This window comes from Bacillus rossius, chromosome 1 (assembly GCF_032445375.1).
Source record: "Bacillus rossius redtenbacheri isolate Brsri chromosome 1, Brsri_v3, whole genome shotgun sequence".
Lineage (NCBI taxonomy): Eukaryota > Metazoa > Arthropoda > Insecta > Phasmatodea > Bacillidae > Bacillus > Bacillus rossius.
The window spans coordinates 71,619,776-71,642,432 of record NC_086330.1 but is presented as its reverse complement, the minus strand read 5'-3'; the positions used below and the strand labels follow the sequence as shown (position 1 = coordinate 71,642,432).

Sequence of the window (22,657 nt, the reverse complement as noted above, 5' to 3'; positions counted from 1 at the left end):
ATTCTCTTGTTAGGAGGCTATGATAAAATATAGAGACACAAGTGCGTGCTATCATCTCAACTCAACGAAGTGTCTTTCCCAGAAAATTACGTCGTTGGACAGCATTGCAGTCTTCAGGGACGGCAGGTCATCAGGGTCTTCAACCGACTGCTTTCAAATCATCCTCCCGTCACATAAAACATACCCAGGAGAAATGTTTGACAAGCGCGACAGCTTTAGAAAACAAAAAAATGGCCTTGAAAACCAACAACCAGTCACGCGGTGTTCGTCCTCCCACCACCATCATGTCGATCTTGTGCAAAAACCTTGGAGCCAGGTTGCGACACTTAACCATGAAGCCAGGCACGTGCGCACCATAGTTGCGCAGAACCGCGATCACAGCTGCTACAAATAAGAAGCCAGTCCGTGCGGGAGATTCCCCGAACCTGTGACCCAATGCACCGTCATCTGGCCACACACAGGCTCAGTCCTGCCAGTAAACATAGCGCAAAACCGCGTTCTTTCCAGCACAGCAGAGACTCACATTCTTGCACCTAAATGACCCAACGTGCGCGCGAAAGAAACTAAGCACTAGGGTAACAAAAAGGGGAAAAAAAAAATTAATTTAAAAAAATTACACTACGACAATATTATTACAGATATGATGGTTGGAGTAATACTCGTAGGACCATCAGCGAGTCCCAAGTGATCCCTCATCGTACTGATAGCAAAACGTATGCTAAATTGAAGTTATGTGTGGACTACCGCAAGCTGCATTACATCACCAAAAGTACAGTCACCTTCTTCCACATATCAGTGACACTTTTGATACACTTGCTGGCACCAGGTGATTCTCAACACTGGACTTGAAAATCAGTTACTGACAAGTGAAGCTTCATCCAGGTGATAGGAGACAACCGTCTCAACAGGAAGTGGATGGTTCCAATTTATAGACTTGGATTATATAATGTACCTGGAACTTTTTAGATACAAATGGAACTTGTTTTGCATGGCTTGAATTGTAAATCCTGCTTGGTTAACCATGACTTCAATATTGTGGCGGGAAATACTGAGAGGGTCATCTACAAAATCCCCAGAAAGCTTCCAACAGGCTTCGCCATGGAAAACATTAGCAAAGTTCTAAAAAGTGATTCATTTCCATCACAATATAAAATTTCTAGGTCATGTGGTATGACAGGCACAGGCAATGACCAGAGGAACTGTGACGCACGCAGGGTGGGCGGGTTGTTCCACTCGCTAGCCTAGCCAGCTTGTGTGTTTGAGGGTTCTTGTGATTGTTAACGGCCGGTGCATTCACTGACCAGAGGAACTTTGGTGCTCGCAGGGTGGGCGGGGTGTTCCACTCGCCAGCCTAGCCAGCTTGTGTGTTTGAGGGTTCTTGTGATTGTTAACGGCCGGTGCATTCACTGACCAGAGGAACTTTGGTGCTCGCAGGGTGGGCGGGGTGTTCCACTCGCCAGCCTAGCCAGCTTGTGTGTTTGAGGGTTCTTGTGATTGTTAACGGCCGGTGCATTCACTGACCAGAGGAACTGTGGTGCTCGCAGGGTGGGCGGGGTGTTCCACTCGCCAGCCTAGCCAGCTTGTGTGTTTGAGGGTTCTTGTGATTGTTAACGGCCGGTGCATTCACTGACCAGAGGAACTGTGGTGCTCGCAGGGTGGGCGGGGTGTTCCACTCGCCAGCCTAGCCAGCTTGTGTGTTTGAGGGTTCTTGTGATTGTTAACGGCCGGTGCATTCACTGACCAGAGGAACTTTGGTGCTCGCAGGGTGGGCGGGGTGTTCCACTCGCCAGCCTAGCCAGCTTGTGTGTTTGAGGGTTCTTGTGATTGTTAACGGCCGGTGCATTCACTGACCAGAGGAACTTTGGTGCTCGCAGGATGGGCGGGGTGTTCCACTCGCCAGCCTAGCCAGCTTGTGTGTTTGAGGGTTCTTGTGATTGTTAACGGCCGGTGCATTCACTGACCAGAGGAACTGTGGTGCTCGCATGGTGGGTGGGGTGTTCCACTTGCCAGCCTAGCCAGCTTGTGTGTTTGAGGGTTCTTGTGATTGTTAATGGTCGGTGCATTCACTGACCAGAGGAACTGTGGTGCTCGCATGGTGGGTGGGGTGTTCCACTCGCCAGCCTAGCCAGCTTGTGTGTTTGAGGGTTCTTGTGATTGTTAACGGCCGGTGCATTCACTGACCAGAGGAACTGTGGTGCTCGCAGGGTGGGCGGGGTGTTCCACTCGCCAGCCTAGCCAGCTTGTGTGTTTGAGGGTTCTTGTGATTGTTAACGGCCGGTGCATTCACTGACCAGAGGAACTGTGGTGCTCGCATGGTCGGTGGGGTGTTCCACTCGCCAGCCTAGCCAGCTTGTGTATTTGAGGGTTCTTGTGATTGTTAACGGCCGGTGCATTCACTGACCAGAGGAACTGTGGTGCTCGCAGGGTGGGCGGGGTGTTCCACTCGCGGAGGCCCTGCCTTTTGGTGTGCGACCCGGAGATCGTGCGCCTGTTCTTGGCCAAGGACTTTGCGAGCTTCCACGACCGCGGCATGGCGCCCGTGGACCTGAAGGCAAACCCCCTGAGTGGCCACTTGTTCAATCTGGAGGGTCGGCAGTGGCGCGTGCTGCGGAAGAAGCTGACCCCGGCCTTCACGCCGGGCCGCATGAAGGGCATGATGCAGCTGCTGCTGGAGTGCTCGGGCGAGCTGAGCGAGGCCATGGCCACGGCGGCCGAGTCCGGGAGCTGCTTGGAGATCAAGGAGGTGAGAGACTGACTGATACCTAACCCTTAACACCATATCATTACTTTCACTCAAGGGTAACAAACCCAACACTTTCCTCACCTTAAGAGTCGGTTAGATTTTAATGATAGTTTTAATTTTAAATATTATTGCTAGGGGCCTGAGTGTATTTTTTTCTTCAAAATATTGAATACTACTAGCTAATAAACTGACGCTTGCTCGCGCAATATCAGGGTATTAATGATATTTTGCCGCTGGAAGCAAAATATGTGTGTAATTCTATACATGTTCACTAAATAAATAGATACAATAAACTGTCAAATATAGTTAACATTTGTTTCATAATAAAACCGTTCAAAAATAACATTTTTTCAAAAAGTCTTGCGTAAGACTTAATTTTTTTTTAAATTTTAGCCTTGTTTTAGTATGTAATTTTATTTCCAGTTTTGTTGTGTGCAATAATACATTTTACCTTGATTAAATCACACTTCGTTTTCATTCCGTGAATGATCTAATTAAAAAAAGTGTTTTTGTACCTTTTTCATTTAAATTAAGATAATGGAATTTTCACACTTCACTTTAATTTATTTTGATTAGAGCTATTCATAAATAGTGAAATTATTACACTAATTTACACATACGTATATTATGTTAAGATATTTAAAACAACCGCATTATTATTTAAAAAGGTTTTGGTAAATGATGGCCTCTGTACGTAACAATCCTCACCCAGGACCCATTGTTCGACTACATTTGTACACTATTGTAAACCTAAAAAAAAACTTTGTGAGCGAGTCTTTTAGTAGTCGCCTGTGATGTGTAAACATCTAACCTCGGGGTAAAGAGCAAATTAATATGTTCTCATGTTGCAAATAATCTTAACTAAATATAAACATAGAATTATTGAAAATAACGCTTAGCGTGATAAATATAAATTTAAGTATTCATTTTATGGAACAAATAAACTGTCAAAATTTCTCCCCTTTATAGAACCTATCTCTAATTATGTTGATGTTTAACAAGATGTTACTATTGATTTCTCAGGGCTACCGGAACAACAGGTGTACCGAACACGTCGCATGTAATTGTAACATCGCACCTGCACCTGTGACGTTGCTCCCCATACAGGAATTATCGTTGCCTTCGTTTTTGAGGTAGTACTTATTTAGGCGCAGTTAGGGTGAAATTTTAGTGTGCACCAGAAATGCAATAAAAAAGAGCGCATTACGAAACTTAAATCTGACAGGTTGAAAATACAATGCGCATGCCTGCAGAAAATGCTACATTCACAAACCGAAATTGTCAAAATGGCGGACCCACGTGTGAAAACATGCATTTATGCATATTTCGTCAAATTGGGGGATGTACTAAGCGTACTGGTGTGCCAAAGTAAACATTATTCTAGAATACATTTTGTAATCTTAAATAGTCATAAGAAAATGCATAGCATAGCATTTAAAAAAAATAACTTTAATTTATTATTATGTAGTTATGAAAATTGTTTTGGGACAAAAATGGTGTTAAATGATGACTTTTTGTTTGTTCTCTAAATTATTACGAACGTGGCGCTATCTTTCAAGTATTTTTCAAAATAAAAGTTTTAGTCTAATAGATACCATATTTGGACTTGATTTATGACAAATAATTTTATAATACTACGCATCTTGATTAAATTAATTAAACAGTTAAAACTTTAAAGTTTCCACTTTCGTTATAAGCTACACTTGCATGGCATGACTAAAATATTAACCTGGAAATTAAAAAAAAAAATAACACTAAGTATAAGTTTGTTTATTTTATTTTGTTTAATTGACTGAAAACCTTCTTTAAATACTTCCTACAAACAAATCTTACTATAGTTGAGCTGATTCAATATTATTACACAATAGTATTTCTTTATAATTTCACCGAGTTCCGTTTGGTTTTCACAAAATCACTCCTACATATAAAAAAACTAATTTATTTAAACCTGACATATTCATAGTATGTAACTCTTTAATCATGATATCTTAAGAATAAAATTAACCAAAATGGTATTTTATATGAGTATCATGTGCTTTTTTAGACAGGTAGAGGGTTATCTGAAACCAACGTTTTAACTAATGTAGAGTTTCTCGGCTGACTTGTCGCCTCTGCTTGAAGCATGAGGTTGCGACGCGAGGAGTCGCGGGACCCCGCGGTGTGCTTGCACGGGCCGCTTGCCCCGCAGGTGTTCGCCCAGTTCACGACGGACGTGATCGGCACCTGCGCCTTCGGCCTGCAGTTCAACTCGCTGCGGCAGGAGGACGCCGAGTTCCGGCGCATGGGGCGCAAGGTGTTCCAGGCGTCGGCGGGGGCCGTGGTGCGGCGCGTGGTCATGGCGGGTCTCCCCGGCCTCGCGCGCAGGCTCAACCTCAAGTTCGCCGCCGACGACGTCTCGCAGTTCTTCCTCAAGGTCGGTCCCGCGGCAGCGGCCATTCATTGCCCGACGTGCGACCAGCACTGTTACCACCCCGATCATGCCGAAGAAATATAAATGTTTCGTATCATTTTATCAGCAGCTATCGAAACACTAAGTGCTTCAAAGAAGAACAAAATATCTGTGACTGGGTTCCATCGGTAAAACCGTATCAAGTAGGGTAACTGACTTGACTAATCACGGAGTTACGTCAACTGGCATTACAAATACATCATTATATCCTCGGTTTTATTATGGTATCTATCTATATCTGAATTGTTCCAAACCTGCTTATAGCCTACATTAATTGTCGATAGGGCTACTGATATGTGCCACAGTGACTGTTGGTGTTTCGACAATGAGCTCTATTTAAAGTTTCTTGGCCTGTGAATTTAAAGCCGAATCAAAATAGGAGATTCACCAACGTTCCGGTCGACACTGCAGTCGCCATTGTCAGGGTAACGGTCTCTCTTAAAGCCTCGAAAACCTGCTTTCTTTATTAACGAACCCTATCCAAAATCTCGTACATAAAATTCGAATTGTTCAGAATGATCAATACCTAATACATAAACTTATTGTAAGCAAAACATGGTAATAGTACATAATTCCTCCGAGCCCAGGAGTAGGAGTAAAAGATTATGGCTCGGGTCCACCATATTTGATTCTGACGTCACATCAGCCATCTTGTATGACCTTGACTTTATACCTTTAACACCATTTTTAATGACGTCACATACACCATCTTGGATTCCATCATTTCGAAATTGACGTCATCGTTGCAATTATCGTTACGGCCTCCAACTTGAAAATCCGCAATTACTATCGGAATAAACTAGGAAATATTGTAAAATTTATAAAAAAAATGTAAAATTTTTTTAATAAAAGTTAAAAAAGAATTACAACATTTTGAAATTATGACATAATGTTCGCCATATTGAAAATACGTAATTTTATTCCAAGAATTGGAAAAAATTAAAATTTATTATATTTTTAATTTTAATAAAAAACATTTACATCATGAGGACCTTGAAGCGAATCTGGTGAGAGAAAATAAAGTCGATGGGACCCATCCTCTACAGAGACTACGAGGCAACTGACGCCCACCTTTAATGCCAAGGAAGATATTCAGTCGCTATGATGTCATGACAGTCATATTGGATCCACCATATTGTTTTCGTCTGCCAGAGTGCGCTGCCTCCATCGCATTTCAGATTTTACCCGATAGAGTGCAGTGGTAATTTTTATTACCAGACAGTCAATTATTTTCACGTCCACAATCTTGTCAGCCATCTTGAAAATCTGTAACTATTTAGCTAGAAATTCGGGGAAAAAAAAAAATCAAACAATTCACTATTGAATTTATTGCTTGACTCGATGGATGCAGTGCTTGGTTGGATCTCGATAAATACAAAATAATAATAATAATTTAATCAAATATCACATGAATTAATTAAAATATCAACAGGTTCGAGATATAGGTAAACCAATAAAATTACAAAGAAAAAATATTACAAATTCTACAAGTACAAAAACAAATAAATCCATTTCTGCATCTACTACCCACGAATTACAGCTAGGTATGTAGCTCCACCACTTGACATAGACTCGTCCATTTATCCGTTAGAAATCTTCCCCACCAAGTACATGTCGGGATACATCATAGGATGAATCTCTTCGGCATAGAAGCCACCACGAATAGGTTTGTGTTCCAAATCTCCAGGTAGTAGGTTCTAGGCTCCGATTCACGAACATGAGTCACACGGAAAAGTTCAGGACTCCAGTTCTTGCCGAAGGGAAAATAAAATAAAATTTGTATAAACACTAGAGGAAGTCCCCGTCGTTGTCCAGACTGGACACATGGTGAATGGGATTTTTGTTTTTTAAAAATCGGATGTAGACAATAATTTTCTTCTTAATTTGAATGTCAAGTGTGCAAAATTCCACCAAGTAGTTAGATAATTCTGCTTTAAGTGGTGGGAAAATCAGATGAGATGTTTTTTTTCTTCCTAATCTTGAGTAAACAATTACCAACATTTTGTTTCGAAATCAAGTAAAGATGATGATATTCCCTCATATTTTAAATGTGAAGTGTGCAAGATGTAATCAAGTAGTACCAAAATTCTACTTGAAGGGGAAGGATAGTTTTTGGAAGTTTATTGGAAATATTATGGGAGAAAAGGATGTAGGATTTTATTTTTTAATAAGAATTAGACTGTAAAATTTCTCTTAATTTTAACGCCAAGTAGGTATGCAACATTTCATAAAGATATACCAATTATTAGTATATTGTGGTTCCTCGGGAAACTTGTTCCTGGGTCGAGGATTGAAGATAGGATCAATGAACGACCGCCCAGACGTCACGGCGGCCAACTTTAATTAGGATGTCACAATTTCACTTTTTGATACGGTCACCATTTGACCTTGACCTTGGTCTTTGGACTTCACTTTTGACTTTGAATTAGACCTTGAATTTTGACCTCATGCACCATCATAAATTCCACCATCTTGAAATCGAACGTCCCACTTCCTAAACATGGCCATTTTGCTTTACGGTAGAACCTTCTGCCATATTGAATTCTGCGTCACGTCAACATCTTGGATTACGACATGACAGACATTTTTTTAGATTGTGATGTCATGTCCACCATTTTTTCGTCTGCTGGAGGCCGCCATCTCGGATACCGCCATCTTTGTTTATGCAGTTTGTTCCTAGAGAGCGCCAGAATTGCTATGTAGCACGCATGTAAGGTCGAGGTTCCGTTACCTCCCAATTTTGTTATGGTCCTTATCGACATATTAAATTTAATTTTTTCTACAAAATATAGCTATTGGAAGCGCGGTGATTCGAACCATGACAGCTCTGACCGCTGCTTTTGAAAACATACGCCATTGACCACACGGCCATCGTGAAATTTACCAGCATTCTAGAACTAGTGCTGGGGACTGCGGGATAGCCCTCTCGATCCAAACCTGACCTCCAAGCCCTTATCAGGGTCTCCACAGGAATTTCTCCCCATCCTGTCGGCGTAGCTCCTATCAGTTTAACCCCGGCGGGACCACGAGGAGGTGGGAGTCGCCTTGCTCAATAGAGGCTTTATGTTCACAACGTGAGCCATTCCGTAACTAAGTTTGGCCTGCTGATCTCGGATACTAGTCTCCAGGAACCTAGGGCCCGACCGCTAACCTTCTCGCTTAAGGGGCCCGCCTCGTCAGGGGTGTATGTGTGTTAGTGAGGCGGGATGATAAGCGCGACGCTCGATGGTATTTCTAGCGCGGTATCGCCTCTAAGCGCGAGGCTCTAAACTGGCGCGCAGTCTTCTCGTCGTCACAGGATAACCGTGAAATTTGAGCGGTGACCGCAACATTACATGGCGGAGAAATGAAGATAAAGGTGTAATGCAAGCCCCTTAAGTGCTTTTAATAATCTGTACTGGTTGTTTTACGCCTAAAAATTACTCTGAAAACATGCGTTTTAGCCATTTTAACTCTTCTAGAAATACAGTTTAAAAACATGATCCAAAATTAAAAGTACTTTTCGGGCCTCAGTGAACTCTTAAATACTTTTCGTAAACACACCCCACTCGGATATCTTGAGTAGTTTTAAAATCGCGTTGTTTTTCCTGAAGCTCTGCGCACCGTCTGTGTGACCAGGTAGGCGGGCCCCTTAACAACCACGAACTGGTTCGCAGAGAAGAGAGTCGGGCCAGCCGAGCTGGAGCTGCTGTCGCGAGCGAGCGCGAGCGTGACCCGACAAGCCAGCACAGCGGCGCCGGCGGGGTCTCTGTGGTGGCGCAGCACAAGGGACTGTGGGCCGCTGCCGAGTTGCATCACCGTTGCGACAACACCCATCCACAGTCCGAACCAAGGCACACCAACATTTCAATAAGATGCTACTGAACAATTCTCAACCGTGACAATATATTCTTTAAACTTTTGAAATTCTATGAGAAACGTCCTCATCTAAAAATTCATATAATTTTCCTGTTTAAAATTATTTAAATCGTAATGTTCGAATCTTCGAACTTAATGTATTTTCGTCAAAATATTTTTAAAATAAAATTTGAGAAATATTGAGTGGACTTAGGGTCGGATTGACATTTCTAATAAAAACAGAACTTTTTTTTTTGTTTTGAAAATTTTACTGATAAAGCACCTTTGCCATGTCAAAAATTGTATTTGGCCGTACATACAAAATAATAGTAAGTTAATGTCAAAAGATAAAAATGTGAAGCCAGCGTAGCATTGGTTGTGCTATTGGTTTCCGAAATTTTATTATTTACAGCTTAGTTTGAAATAATGGTGGGCTTAAGGTTACTTTTGTGGTCTTCTTCATTGCAGGTCGTGCAGGACACGATTTCCCACAGAGAGAAGCACGGCATTGTCAGGAAGGACTTCTTGCAGCTGCTTATTGAGCTGAAGAATAAAGGCAGGCTGGAGTCGGATGAAGGAGAAGTTCCTAGCTCCAAGAATGGCAACATCACGGATATAGACGACTTCATAGGTACTCAAATATAATCATTATCTTACGGGTTCCATACGTTGTGTATTAAATCAATAAAATTGGTATGTCAAGGCCTGGAGTTTTTTTGAAGCGGGAGCCTAACGCCTCTTCTATTGTGATGTCACGACCACCATCTTGAAATACCTTGACTCTGGTTGCCATATTGGATTATAGAAAATTCCACCATCTTAGATTCTAGAAAACGTTTATTATAAATATGTGGATTATATGATCACAAGGTAAAATTCCAGTCTGAAAAATATTTGTCTCTAAACAGAAAAATTCGAATCATCAATACATTATATACGTTAAAACCCTATTTTTTTTCATGATTTTTTATATTTTTTTTTGTAAATTAGAATAGATTCGATGTAATTAAGAAACAAAATAAAAAGTTTTTCTCTTTTTCATTACAGTATTGATTATGAAAAGAAGAAAATAAATAAAACTTTTACCACTATAATTATAATTTGTGTTAATGTACTAATCAATTACATGAAACTATTAATAAGTGGTTAAGAACTATTAGAGTGGTTGCAAAGAGCACACTTAGTCACTAACAATTAACTCAATTTTTCAGAGATATCCAGATCCAATACAATGTATTTGACTCTAAGCTAATAAATATTTTCATTGGAAGTCTGAATCGTAACTATTACATTCCTTACTGCAGACAAGATACACTGTCGTTACGTTTCATGGCGAGAGTACTTGATCGATAGCGCACTCTGTGGCCGTGTCGCAGAACTGAGCGACGCAGCGCTGGCCGCCCAGGCCTTCGTGTTCTTCCTGGCTGGCTTCGAGACGTCCTCGACCACCATGAGCTTCTGCGTGTACGAGCTGGCGCTGAACCCGGGAGTCCAGCGGCGACTGCTGGACGAGATAGACTCCGTGCTGCAGCGACACGGCGGGGTCATGAGCTACGAGGCCGTCCAGGAGATGGAGTACCTCGACAGGGTCATCCAAGGTGGGTGGCTTCATGATACACGTGTGCGTTTCTTCCCCCCACGCACCATGTTCTCTCCGCACTTTTCCGCGTACCACACTGGTCTCGACCAATCACAGCGTCCCTAGAAAATTCGTCCTCGGAAGTGGGAAATGGCCACAAGGAGTGGGGGTGGACGCAGGGGCGTAACAACTAAATTTCCAAAAGGGGGGCAATATACCTTTTTATAAATAATCATCGATCCCCCTATTGAAGCGGGGTGCCCGGGGGTCCTCCCCCGGGAAAATTTGTGTTTCAAGGTGGAAAATGGTGCTATTTAAGCAGTTTTATTACCTAAAAATTGATTACACAGCACTTTCTTTGCCCCCGTTTGCCCCCACTTCAAGGTTTCAGAAGCGGGGGGGGGGAGGGGCAAAATATCCTTCCCCCCCTGTTGTTGCACCCCTGGGTGGACGTAACTGTCTCGCAACCTGGTATTTTTGGTCAGGGGAGAGAAGTGGAAGAATACTCTTTTGGCACAATTGTCCCTTAGGTGTCTTTTATGCATAGGGTAGGATCGTACCCCCAGCTTACACTACTAATGTGCCTGTTACGTCGGCTGGTCTTCTGCGCCAAATTGCAAAGTAAATTCATTGAACTAATGATGATAGTTAAGCCCTCGTGGGTGAACAAACTCGGTTTGCAAGACTCGTTACTTAAAATGACAGATAGTTTGAATCGGGAAACACAGGATTTGGCGTTTCAAAGATACGTTTAAGGAAATTCGCACATGAATATGCTAGTTGAGCTCAAATTATGAAATGCGTAGGGCTATGTGTTTATTTGGTGAAATGTGTAAAGATCAATTTTTGAACACTTTGTTTTCGAGACACTATTTAATATGAAACACTTGGGCGATGCTGTCAAATAGGCATAACATCGTATAGTAACGTAATAGTTTTAAGACTACAAAAGTCGCGCGTGAATAATTTTAGCTGTGTTTCAAGCGGAACTTTAACAACAGTATTTGTTTCAAAGGAATAGCGGTGAACTTTAGAATATATTGTGGCAAGCGAATAGGAAATGAGCTTGCGTTTTGTGATAAACGAAAGGCCGAACAAATAAATAATAATCAATTAATATATAAATAATATACGAAATAATAAATATATATTATATACATCTACATTATTAGACAGTTGCTCCAACCAGTTCCATATACTTTATAGCCAGATTACATTTGTAGGCAATTACCTCAAGCAGATACAAGTAAAGCTTTCATTTTATATGGGTGATGTACACATAAAAAATAATTAAGTTAAAATATTCGAATTCAAGAACTTAATAAAGAACACGCAGTACCCAGAATAAAAATACCTTTAAAACCCTTCACTTAGGGAAGCTCATTCGTGCTGGATTAGGGTTTTAGCTATGGCATGATAACTTAATAGTGTTACATGCGTGCTAGGTACCTGAGCGGACCTTCTAGCGAGTCTGGCTGCGGCCCCGCACCGGCGCAGACATCACGCATGCCACACGTGCCTGGCTGAGTGACAAGGGTCCTCGCTACCCCCCTCCCCCTCCCCCTCTTCCTCACTCTTCACAAAGCCCCGCCTCAGGCCATTGTCAATAACACTTTTAGCGGTCTAGGAATTCGGGTTCCCCCAAGGCCGCCACGCGGAGTGGCATGAATAAACACCGCCTTTATGGACTTTTCGGGCGTCGGGTCGGCTCGGGATGACGCTACTCATCACAACCGCTCTCGTCGGTTCGAGAAGGGTGCCACAAATATATAAGCAGCGACGCCGGCTTCCGCGGCAGTTCCGAGAGTTCGGAGAGTTCCGCGAGCGAAGGGAAGTGCGACATCGGCAAAGAGGGTGAGAGAACACCCCGATCGTGGTGCGATGCGGAGTTCAACTGGATCGTGAGAGTGCGGCGGCTGAGTGGCGCAGGACTGTAAGTGTGGAGACAGGCGCGTGGTGAGGGGCGAACCACTGTTGAGCCTAGCTCCAGTGAGGAGTGCGAACTGTGGAACTTTACAGACATTGAGTGATTTGCGAATAAACATTTTAAGTGCAATTGATTTGTGATTATATATTTTAAAGTACCTACAATTATTTATTAGTAATGTAAATATTAGTAATTAATAAAACTGTAATAAAATTTAACTGTGTTATCCCTTACGAACCAGTTCTTCCCACATAAGTTCGAAACATTATGATGAACTAAATTTATTTTATATTTATGTGTATATTGGATTGTTTTATTTCATGATGATTATTTTTTAAAAATATTTAGCCCTCCAAAAACTTTATTGTTTAGTTCTGTTAAATTTATGGCGAGAGAAAAACCAGCACAGCCAATGTAGCATGACACAAGCAACATCGAAAATTGTAAAGCTTCATATCTTAAGCCTTTAAGTACGACCTGAGATATCCCAAAAAAGAAGCGGGCAGCTTGTTTTTTGGCCTTTTTTTTACCACTGGGCCATTAATAAAACCAGCAAACGTAATTTCGAATACAAAAAAATGACGCAAAGGTTACTGAATTATAATTCTCCCTGATCACCGTACAATGGCACCACAAGCTTGACGAGACGACTACTAGCACTATTGGACTGCAAAGAACAAATTCTTACGTCTTGGCGAACTCTATAAATATTTCTATTCGGTGCTTGTATGTACATGAAAAGGTACCAATAGTAAACACTCCTGTGAGAGCATATACAACTAATGGAATAGTGCATGCACACAGGGCCGCAACTAGGGGGGAGGAGGGGGGGGAAGCAAGCGGGGCATACGCCCCGGGCGCAAAGCTGTGGGGGTGCTGAAATCGCTTACATTGTAATTCCTACTACAACTGGTAACTGGAAAAAAAGTTTTTGCATGGAAGTTTCAGTAGCACAGAAACTGTTACATGTAGGTATGGAAAATGCTTAAATAGCACCATTTTTCCGTGGGAGGGCCCCCGGACCCCTCGCTTTATTGGTGTGGTATGTGCAAAAAAAAAGAGGGGGGCGCATGAATCCATTCATGCCCCGGGTGCCAGAGACTCTAGTTGCGGCCCTGCATGCACAGTATAAATGCAGTTTGGAACGCCTGGCGGTGCTTGCAGAGACGCTGAGGAAGTACCCGCCGGCCGCCAACCTGCACCGCAAGTGCACGGAGCCGTACACCATCCCGGGCACCGGTGTGCGCCTGGAGAAGGGACTGAAGGTGCTGATCCCCGTGTACGGCATCCACCACGACCCGGAGTACTACCCGCGGCCCGACGAGTTCGACCCGGACCGCTTCACGGAGGCGAACAAGGCCCGGCGACCCGGCTACACGTACCTGCCGTACGGCGAGGGACCGCGCATATGCATAGGTGACACACTCGTACATTTGAATATATATACTGTATAGAAGTCGCCAGCCCAGGTTAAACTTTCTAATACGGTTTTGAGGTAGTTGGTTAATTCACCGCCGCAATCGCCACCATCTCTAGGGCATCGACTTGTGGTGGTCCCTAGCGGACAAGTGTCGAACTCTTCAAACACCCCTTCCCCCTCCCGTTGAACGAACTTGAGATGCAGTGAATGATAGGTGGGGGGTGCGGGCATGATGTAAAGAAGGGGAGGTGAAACCGTGCGCAGGTTTTCCCCCTCCACGCGCTCCCTTGCTACGTCACCTTGGTTGTAGCCAGCGCTCTTCTTCCAGGCGCTTCCCATCCATTTCATCTGCGTCTCGTGCGAATTTTTGTTATGGTTGGTGCTTACATAATCCTGAGTGATTTTATGTAGCTGTGCAGTGTTCAGATTTCACAATCATTTCAAAAAGACTCGAGATTCTGGCATAAAATATTTTTCTTTTCCAAAAAATGAAGATCTTTGCAATAAGTGGGTGAACGTATGCAAAAGGAAGGACACATTCTGTGTTAGCAGAGGTAAGTTTAAACAAACGTGATTTTAAGTAGAAATGTCACTTGTTTTATAATACGAGTATTTATTTTTAATTTTTTTATATGATTAACTGTAGGTTAATATTAGGTCAAGGATTATATATTTCGTGCAAAATACTGAGTTATTATCTATAATAATAAAGTCTTTCGCGGTAAAAAGGTTATTTACTGAATTAATTCATTAAAAATGAAATCTTAACGTATATATACCCACCCATTAATAAAAACTCAAATCAAATGTTTTTAAAATGTTTGTGTGTTCGGGCATCAGCGAGAACTACAGAATTTATTTCAATTTAACTTTTTTTCTTGTTTGTTATAGAACTAACCTAAACACTAGGTTGTGTAGTATTAATAAAGGGGGGGAAATATTTCATCAATGCATGTAAACAAATCGAATGAAAGTAGGAATGTGAACCCCCTATACATCAAAAAGAAACATGCGCATTTTTTCTATTGTTCAAAATGTTCTCTTAAATGGAGTGGGGAGGACATGTGATATCATTACGTTTAAATATATTTAAGTATACACGCAAAACCGTGAGATAAGAATTATAAATAGCATTTAACGCGTTAAAAAAACTGCCGTTTTAAATACTTAAAATTAAGGTTTGCAGGGACCATAGCTCAGTACATTCTCAGCGCACGTGCGTGTGTGCTCCATAGGTGAATCCAGAAAGGGGGAGGGGGCAGAGGGGCATGTGCCCTCCCACCCATCTAAGGGTAAAATATACATTGATTAATAACGACTTTTGGAGTAATAAACAGGTATCATACTAGGCCCAGACTCACGGCGGCCCCATCCCCCCCCCCCCCCCCAGTAATTCCTGGATCCGCCCCTACTGTGTCTACAATCCTAACTCTAACACAACTCGGCTATAACTAAAAACAGTGTAGCACATAAGTTTGCATGTTTGTAGGTATTAATTTTTCTAAATTCTATATCTATAAAGTGCATGAGATATATAAAAAACAGCTGTGTATTGAAAATTGTACGTGTGGACATTTGCAGCGCGGCCTTGGAATAGTAATTATGGAAGGAAGCGGCTTTTCCGTAAAACTAGATATAAGTGGGAAAAATTGTATTTCCGATTTTAATGTTTCATGATTACAATGATTTTATTCTATTTCAATATTTTTATATTTTTAATGTTTTTATCACACAATTTCCCTTGAATGTATTGCCTTCAAATCATTTTAGTATTACAGAATCCAGGAGGAATTTTGAAACGCCAATTTTAAGGGGAATTAGATGAACTTAGATATTTATTTTGTATTTTTTTTCCATGGAAAGGCCGTGACTCTCTTCAGTTGTCTTATCAAATTATGCGAGTGCCTGCAAATGCACAATGTACAGGAGGTAAAACAATACTTATTTTGTTATAACATGGAATTCTCAGTAATCAAAATTATAGCAAGCAACATTTTTGAGTTTTCAGAAGTTAACGTTATAAAAATGAAGAAAGAAACACCTTCAGCCAAGATACACGCGTTAAAATTACATTCAAATACCTATAAGGGACGGGAGTTCTTCAAGCCATTATGAATCGATTTTGGCTTTAATAAAATGTAGTGTAGAAGGCATACGGGTTTTGTGAAATATTTACTGGCGAGTTATTTTGCAATTGAGTTATTTTTAGTAATCAACCAACAATTATGTGCCATGTTTTAACGCACAATGTGCTTGGGGGATTTGAAAACTATTAGGTTTTACCTCTCCAAGATAATAAACAAAACCAACCTTTTCGTTTTTTTTTGCCGTGAAAAATTTTTTGTAATGCCTGCAAGCTGTTTTTTGCTGAATATTGGTTTAATAATATTGGTTTAGTAATATTTTTTTATTTATAATATTATATTTTTTAAATATACTTTCTATCATTAATTACCCTTTTGTTTATTGTTTGTAACTAAATAAAATTAAATTTAGTAAATAAATCAAAAGCCCTTATGTTTATGCAAATTACAAATAAGTATTTATAGAAACTTTGCTTTGTGTCAGATGCTTTTTTTTTTTTTGTAATACGTTTGTATTATTATTTGTCGCCTGCATCCTGAATGTTTGTTATATCTATTTAATTAATATTCATAATAAATATTTTCGAAGTATATTCATTCCAATTCCCATTACCATTCCATGTTTACAAGACTCAATCAACATTTTGAAGTGATGAAACAGCATAAATATATTGCTTCGTTGATTTTATTATTAATATAAACCCCGTGTTTGGATGTTAATACATTTATTTAAACTGTATGTTCTAAATGCATGCTATACAATGTACATAGCAAAGTATTTTGAGGCTTCGTGGTCACTCTTACTATTCAAACTATTGTAAATGAACTGTCTGTGCGTGGTATTCCCGTAAGCGCGCTGCGTGTAGACCGGGCGGTGCGACCAAGGTGACGTAGTGCGCAGTGGAGGACGAGTTTGGGCGGCCGGAAGGTTTCACCTCCTCTTCTTTACATCATGGGTGCGGGGAATGACAGCGGGCGACAGAGCTGCGCTCTAACGAGTAAATAACAACTAAGACGATACAGGGCGTTACGGCAGCGCACTGCAGCGGTGAAGTTCCCAAGCTGCTCATCATACTCTTCTGAAAAACGTAGAGTAAATCCTATCCACTCGCGACTTCTCTACAGTATATATATTCAAAGCTCGTACCGATCACAGTGACACGATCACGACAGTCACAGCATTATTTGTAAAGAATAAAGCAATATTATCTCACTGATCCCAATAAATACATTTAACTTATTCTTACATGTTACAAAAGCTTTGGTTAATTCCAGTGGCGTAGCCAGAATTTGTGTATGGGGGGTGTTAAGAAGCATTCCCCCCCCCCCCAGTATTAAATCTGGGGGTCCGGGGGTCCTCCCCCGGGAAAATTTGGATTTTAAGGTGTAAAATAGTGCTATTTTAGCAGTTTATGGTACTTAAATTTAAATATTGTAATGGTAAAATTTTTATTAATTTTAATATGAAATTTGTTTGAGTGATGAATAAGAAATTAATTAAAGATTTGGTGTTAAAGGGAGGGGGGGGGGGTTGAACCCCTAACCCCCCTGGCTACGCCCTTGGTTAATTCTAGCTATCGCATTAATCTGACAAAAGTTCAAATTTAATAATGGTACTTTTAGCTTTAGGATGTTAAATATATTATTGTGTAGCTACATAAACATAATGAAATAATCGCACATGAGAACAACATTATAGTAAGAATATTTTTGTGAATGTTTTAATCATTAAATTATCTTGTTTTAAATATAATTGTAAGTTATGCATCCAGATGTTATGATATTGATTTAGTTTGCTTTAATGTATATTTGAATAGAGATTTTTTTTTAGTTGTATTAGATTTATTTTTTTTAAATTAAAGAAAATATGATAGTCTGGGGAAATAGATAAACGATGATCGTCGTCGCAGGAATGAGGTTCGGCAACCTGCAGATGAAGGCCGGACTGGCGACGATCCTGAGGCACCACTCGTTCGCCAGCTGCGAGAGGACGATCATGCCCATGGTGCTGGAGCCCCGGTCCTTCGTGACCGCAGCCAAGGGAGGCATCTGGCTCAGGATCGCCCCCAGGAGTCACTGACCCACAGCACGCCCGGTTCCCACCCCCGAGACAAGGCGACTGTGGCCGGCTGCACACCCCGCTCTCTGCTCTTCGCTCTGCGAATCCAGTCGTCCTCGCCCGACGATGATCCGACGACCATTCCTCTGAACATTCTGGGACCACGCGACATTCGCTCTCCTTAACCGAAGTTCGTACGTTTTCAGTCTGCGGCGACAGGCAGCAGCTGTGTACATTTCTGTTGGTGGGCTGGAACGATATGAAGACACTACAATCGATTGTGCCATGGTAAGCGAATTGTGAATGTTGTCTTCACAAGCTAGGAGCTCATGTGTTCACTGAATAGTCTCTTTTGAATTTTATTAACGTCTGAACAACACATACCGATATTTAAAATCTGTTGCATGACAAAGAAGTCCAAAATATTAATAGGTTTCGCTAAAACAAAACCGGTATTTAATTTAAAAATAATCATAACTAAATAAAAAGCAATATTAAAGCATAAATCTAAAATAAAAAGCATTAAAAACATTTAAAATGTATATTTTACACTCAGAATTTGGTTGTAACACTTAAAATAAAATAGATTTTTATACATGTAATATATATGATCTGCAAGTAAGTAACAATTCTCTAATTTTTGCGCCTGATTACAATAATAACGTACATAAATTCCGTAATAATTCCGGAAATGTCTGCTCCCACTGTGACGATCGGAAAGGATTTTTCACTCAAAATTCCTAATGAACTTCGCTCAGCTCTCAAAACACCACAATGGTCGAATAAAACATTAGGTCGAACCATGATGAAATCGGTTAACGAAACGAGATCACGCTTGTTAAGGTGCAACTGGCCATTAGTGTTCGTACACTTGTGTTCCCAGACATTGCATTAATTTTTTACTTTCACAAGGAAGTATTTTGATTAAAATTTAAAATTTTTTTAGAGACATATCTCTTTATACTATAATAAAAATATGTGTGAATCCACTTCGGTTATAATCATAATTATGTTTTCTGATATCGAGCGTTTTGTACCTCATCTGTTCTGTGTAATATATCTGTAAAACTGCTGGCTATATAAAGATAACTATATGGAAGAACGCTGAGAATAAGTTGATAAAACCACAGAAAAAGGTAAGTTATATAAAACGTGTTATATATGAATAATCCTTTATGCCGTCCACATTTCATAGATATATGCTTACCTATACCACAATCTTAATACTTTCGTTGTTGACTTCTATGAAAATGTATACGATTTACATTCTCGATAATGTAAAATGACTGTTAGTTACAGACATACACGAAATCAGTAATTCAGGGTATTTTTATGATAGTTTTTTGAGAAGAACCAAATTTGAACTGCGAAGTATAAGTAGTTGTTATATCTGTTGACTAAAAACTGAACCACGTGGCGCAGTGGTAAGACATTGAATTCGCACTCCAAAGCCATGGGTTTAGATCCTGGTTCGACTATCGTGAATCCGTTTTGACATGGTTTCCCGAGATGACTTCAGGAAACTGCTGGGATGTGTCCTTCCTATAAGTGGCCTCTTCCTCTCAAGCATCCACGAATTGTGCCTTGAGTGATTTCATCTCACCTCGTTGGATAAGACGTTAACTTCAAATAAAATAATAAAAAAATAATTACAAGACGTGAGCTGGTGTTTGGGTTCTCAGGGTTAATGTGCACCAAGGCGTAAACCCCCATGTGTCCACGGCAGAACATGACTCAGAAGGTCCGTGGGCAGCCTTCAGAATTGCTTAAATTACGAGTGCCAAGTCTGTTCAGAAATTTTTCAACGCCCAAATACATCTTAAAAACAAATGGTAAATATTAGTTTTTTGAGCAATTATTTAATTCTTAAAACCTTTACCTTCAGATTTTAAACATTGAGATGCTGTTGAAGAGCTTATGTAATTTACGAAGTTTCAAGATGCCGTCACATTCTTTACCTTCACAGAAACTGCTTCGCAGTGATTGCAAAGTTAACTAATCGAACCCTCTAGCAGCATTAGGTTCAGCCAAGGGGCAGATAGATATGCTGGACATTAAAAAAAAGTGTGAGCGAGTATTTCAGTGCTTGTCATTGATGTGTAAACATATTACCTCGGTAACGAGCAAATTCATGTGTTCTCGTGTTGTTCATGTTATAAATAAACTTATAATAAGGAACCCAGACACGAAATTTAATGTACAATTTTTTAAAATAATGCCAAGCATGATAAATATACAGAACACATACCAAAATTTATAGACGCGAATCACTTACTTCCCACGCCCGCCCCTATAAATAGTTGCCTGAATCTAAACGATACTTGCCACCATCTGCAGATGGCAGCACGAAAAACACTGAAATTTTTAAACTATTACAAACCGTACGATGGAAGCGAAAAAGACTTGAAAAACAATATTAACCTGAAACATTTTAAAACACATGTTTTAACACTAAGTATATGTTTATATATTTAATTTTGCGTAAATGACTGAAATCTTTGTATAAATATATAAGAAAAAAACCTAATTTTATTGAGCTGTTTCAAATTTTTATTTTATAATACTGTTATTAAAAAGGTAAAAAAAATGCATTGACGAAATTTGAACCACATTCCTTAAGGTTAACAAGCGCGAGCACTACCACTGTGCTACCAAGCCCGTTGACAAGTTGGAAGCAGAATATGTTTTAAAATCAGTGTGATGCCAGTTTTCTTAGGTATTTTAAACGTGGGATAAATTTTGAATATGGCTTTATATTTTATCAAACATATTCCGGGGTAGTTTCACTATCATAAAGTTTCATTTGGCACACCAATACGTTTGGTATGTACTCTAAAGTTTACGAAAGTGATTATATACGGGTGTATGTTGCTACTCGTGGATATGCCATACTTGTGTCATACCTATTTACGTTCATCGACTTCCTTGCCATTTTCAAGAAATTACTTCTAAAAAATGCCGTATTTCGAGAACTAAGATGTTTAAAAATCAAATAATTTATTTAAACTACTTGATTTGAAATGAACATTTACACAAATATTTGTTTTTAAAGTTTAAGTAACACTAGCAGAAAATAAAACCAAACACAACCATTTCATCAGTACCTATTAATAACCTACAAACGTTTAATTCTGCACATGAAGTTACAGATTTTTACAACTCCCAGAACTGAAGCATGAATCCAAATGTATATTCAGCCCGATGTGCGACTCAATTACTCAATCGTACATACAAATCCTAGCACACTTTCAGACTAGCTAGAAACTTGAAATCTCGACAGACAGATATCGTCCCGCAACCGATAGAAAATTTCCGAAAAGTTAATTTTTTTTTTAAATTTTAACACCCCTGCCCACATAAAGTTACAAAATATAAAATTCTACAAAGCCAGGCCATCGTAGTATTGTTGTAGACATGACAACACGATCGGACCAATTCTTGTCCGTTTGTAAGGCATGTCCATAGACTACAATAACATGTGTAGGTACACAAAAAATCTTTGCTCTCTTCTGTGAGCGATACATTGTTTGCTGCGGAAAGGTATTGAAAATCATGGCTTCCTCTACAATTCAAGCTGTTTGTTTAGTGTGTATGCCACCGCAGCTGGCCTTGTGGGGCACTAACCTTCGCTCAACCCCGCTAGCTGGGCATGCAGAGAAATAAGTCTCTGCAAAATTGAATGTTGCTTAATTTTTTAAAAGAAAATATCTACGGTTAAATATGCATCACCCGAAACCATAATTTTCGGACATTAAAGGTCGAACAAGAAGAGTAATTAGTGAAAAATAACTAAATTAAATTATTTTCATGATTTTTATTTTTAAAGGGAATGTTTTGTTAAATGATGTTATACGTCATAAGGTAATCAGTTACGATCAAACACTTAAATATAATGTAAGTTCAATTACACCAGCTGGTCCTTAGAGTGTTTATATACTTATATATAAACTATATATATACATATATAGTTTAAACTATAATGTATTTAACCAAATTTATTCATTAAGTATCTTAATCTTGTCCGTATCTACTATTTATGTAGTTTATCCAATATTAACAAAAATTTTGTATTCCATTGTCAAATTCTCTACCTCGTTAAAATGCATAAAAATCAACCAGATTTTCCAACTTGTTATTTCATTTATTTAGTAATTTTTTTAACAATTCGCTCATCCAGCGATGTTGTATCTCTAAATTGGTTTGTGCTCCATAACTTTACACCTCTGAATTTGTTACTTCAATTTATTCACCTGTATGCCTTCCAATATTTAATTTCTGTGGAAGCCCTATAGCAAATGGTAAAGCGAAGGCGGCACAATATCATGACATACGTTAGTTTAAAGATCAATGATAACCTAGCTAAACACTGATCCAATGGGTAGTTACAAGCAAACATTCTTTGAAATAAACTGGAACTAATTATTATTGACTATCTAAAATACTATACTTCTAGCCCCCAGTTCTGTGTCTCGGAAAGGGGATTTGTCAGCTACCTCAGACTACAAGAACAACAGTAAAATATATAATTTGTGCACTTGAGTTCTCATTAAATGATGTTT

At 39.9% G+C, this 22,657-nt stretch overlaps 1 protein-coding gene across 3 annotated transcripts in view; it reads left to right on the top strand.

Annotated features, from left to right (window-relative positions):
• The window catches only part of LOC134537508 (probable cytochrome P450 6a14), a 73,800-nt gene extending 51,383 nt beyond the window's left edge, over positions 1–22,417 (top strand). For all 3 annotated transcript variants that reach the window (XM_063378024.1, XM_063378033.1, XM_063378015.1), the window contains exons 3-8: positions 2,425–2,743; positions 4,932–5,156; positions 9,498–9,660; positions 10,406–10,627; positions 13,700–13,951; positions 17,950–22,417. In XM_063378024.1, the coding sequence (XP_063234094.1) occupies positions 2,425–2,743; positions 4,932–5,156; positions 9,498–9,660; positions 10,406–10,627; positions 13,700–13,951; positions 17,950–18,119 (1,351 nt within the window). In that variant the 3' untranslated portion in view covers positions 18,120–22,417. The remainder of the gene's footprint in view (positions 1–2,424; positions 2,744–4,931; positions 5,157–9,497; positions 9,661–10,405; positions 10,628–13,699; positions 13,952–17,949) is intronic.
• Positions 22,418–22,657: the final 240 nt, after the last annotated feature.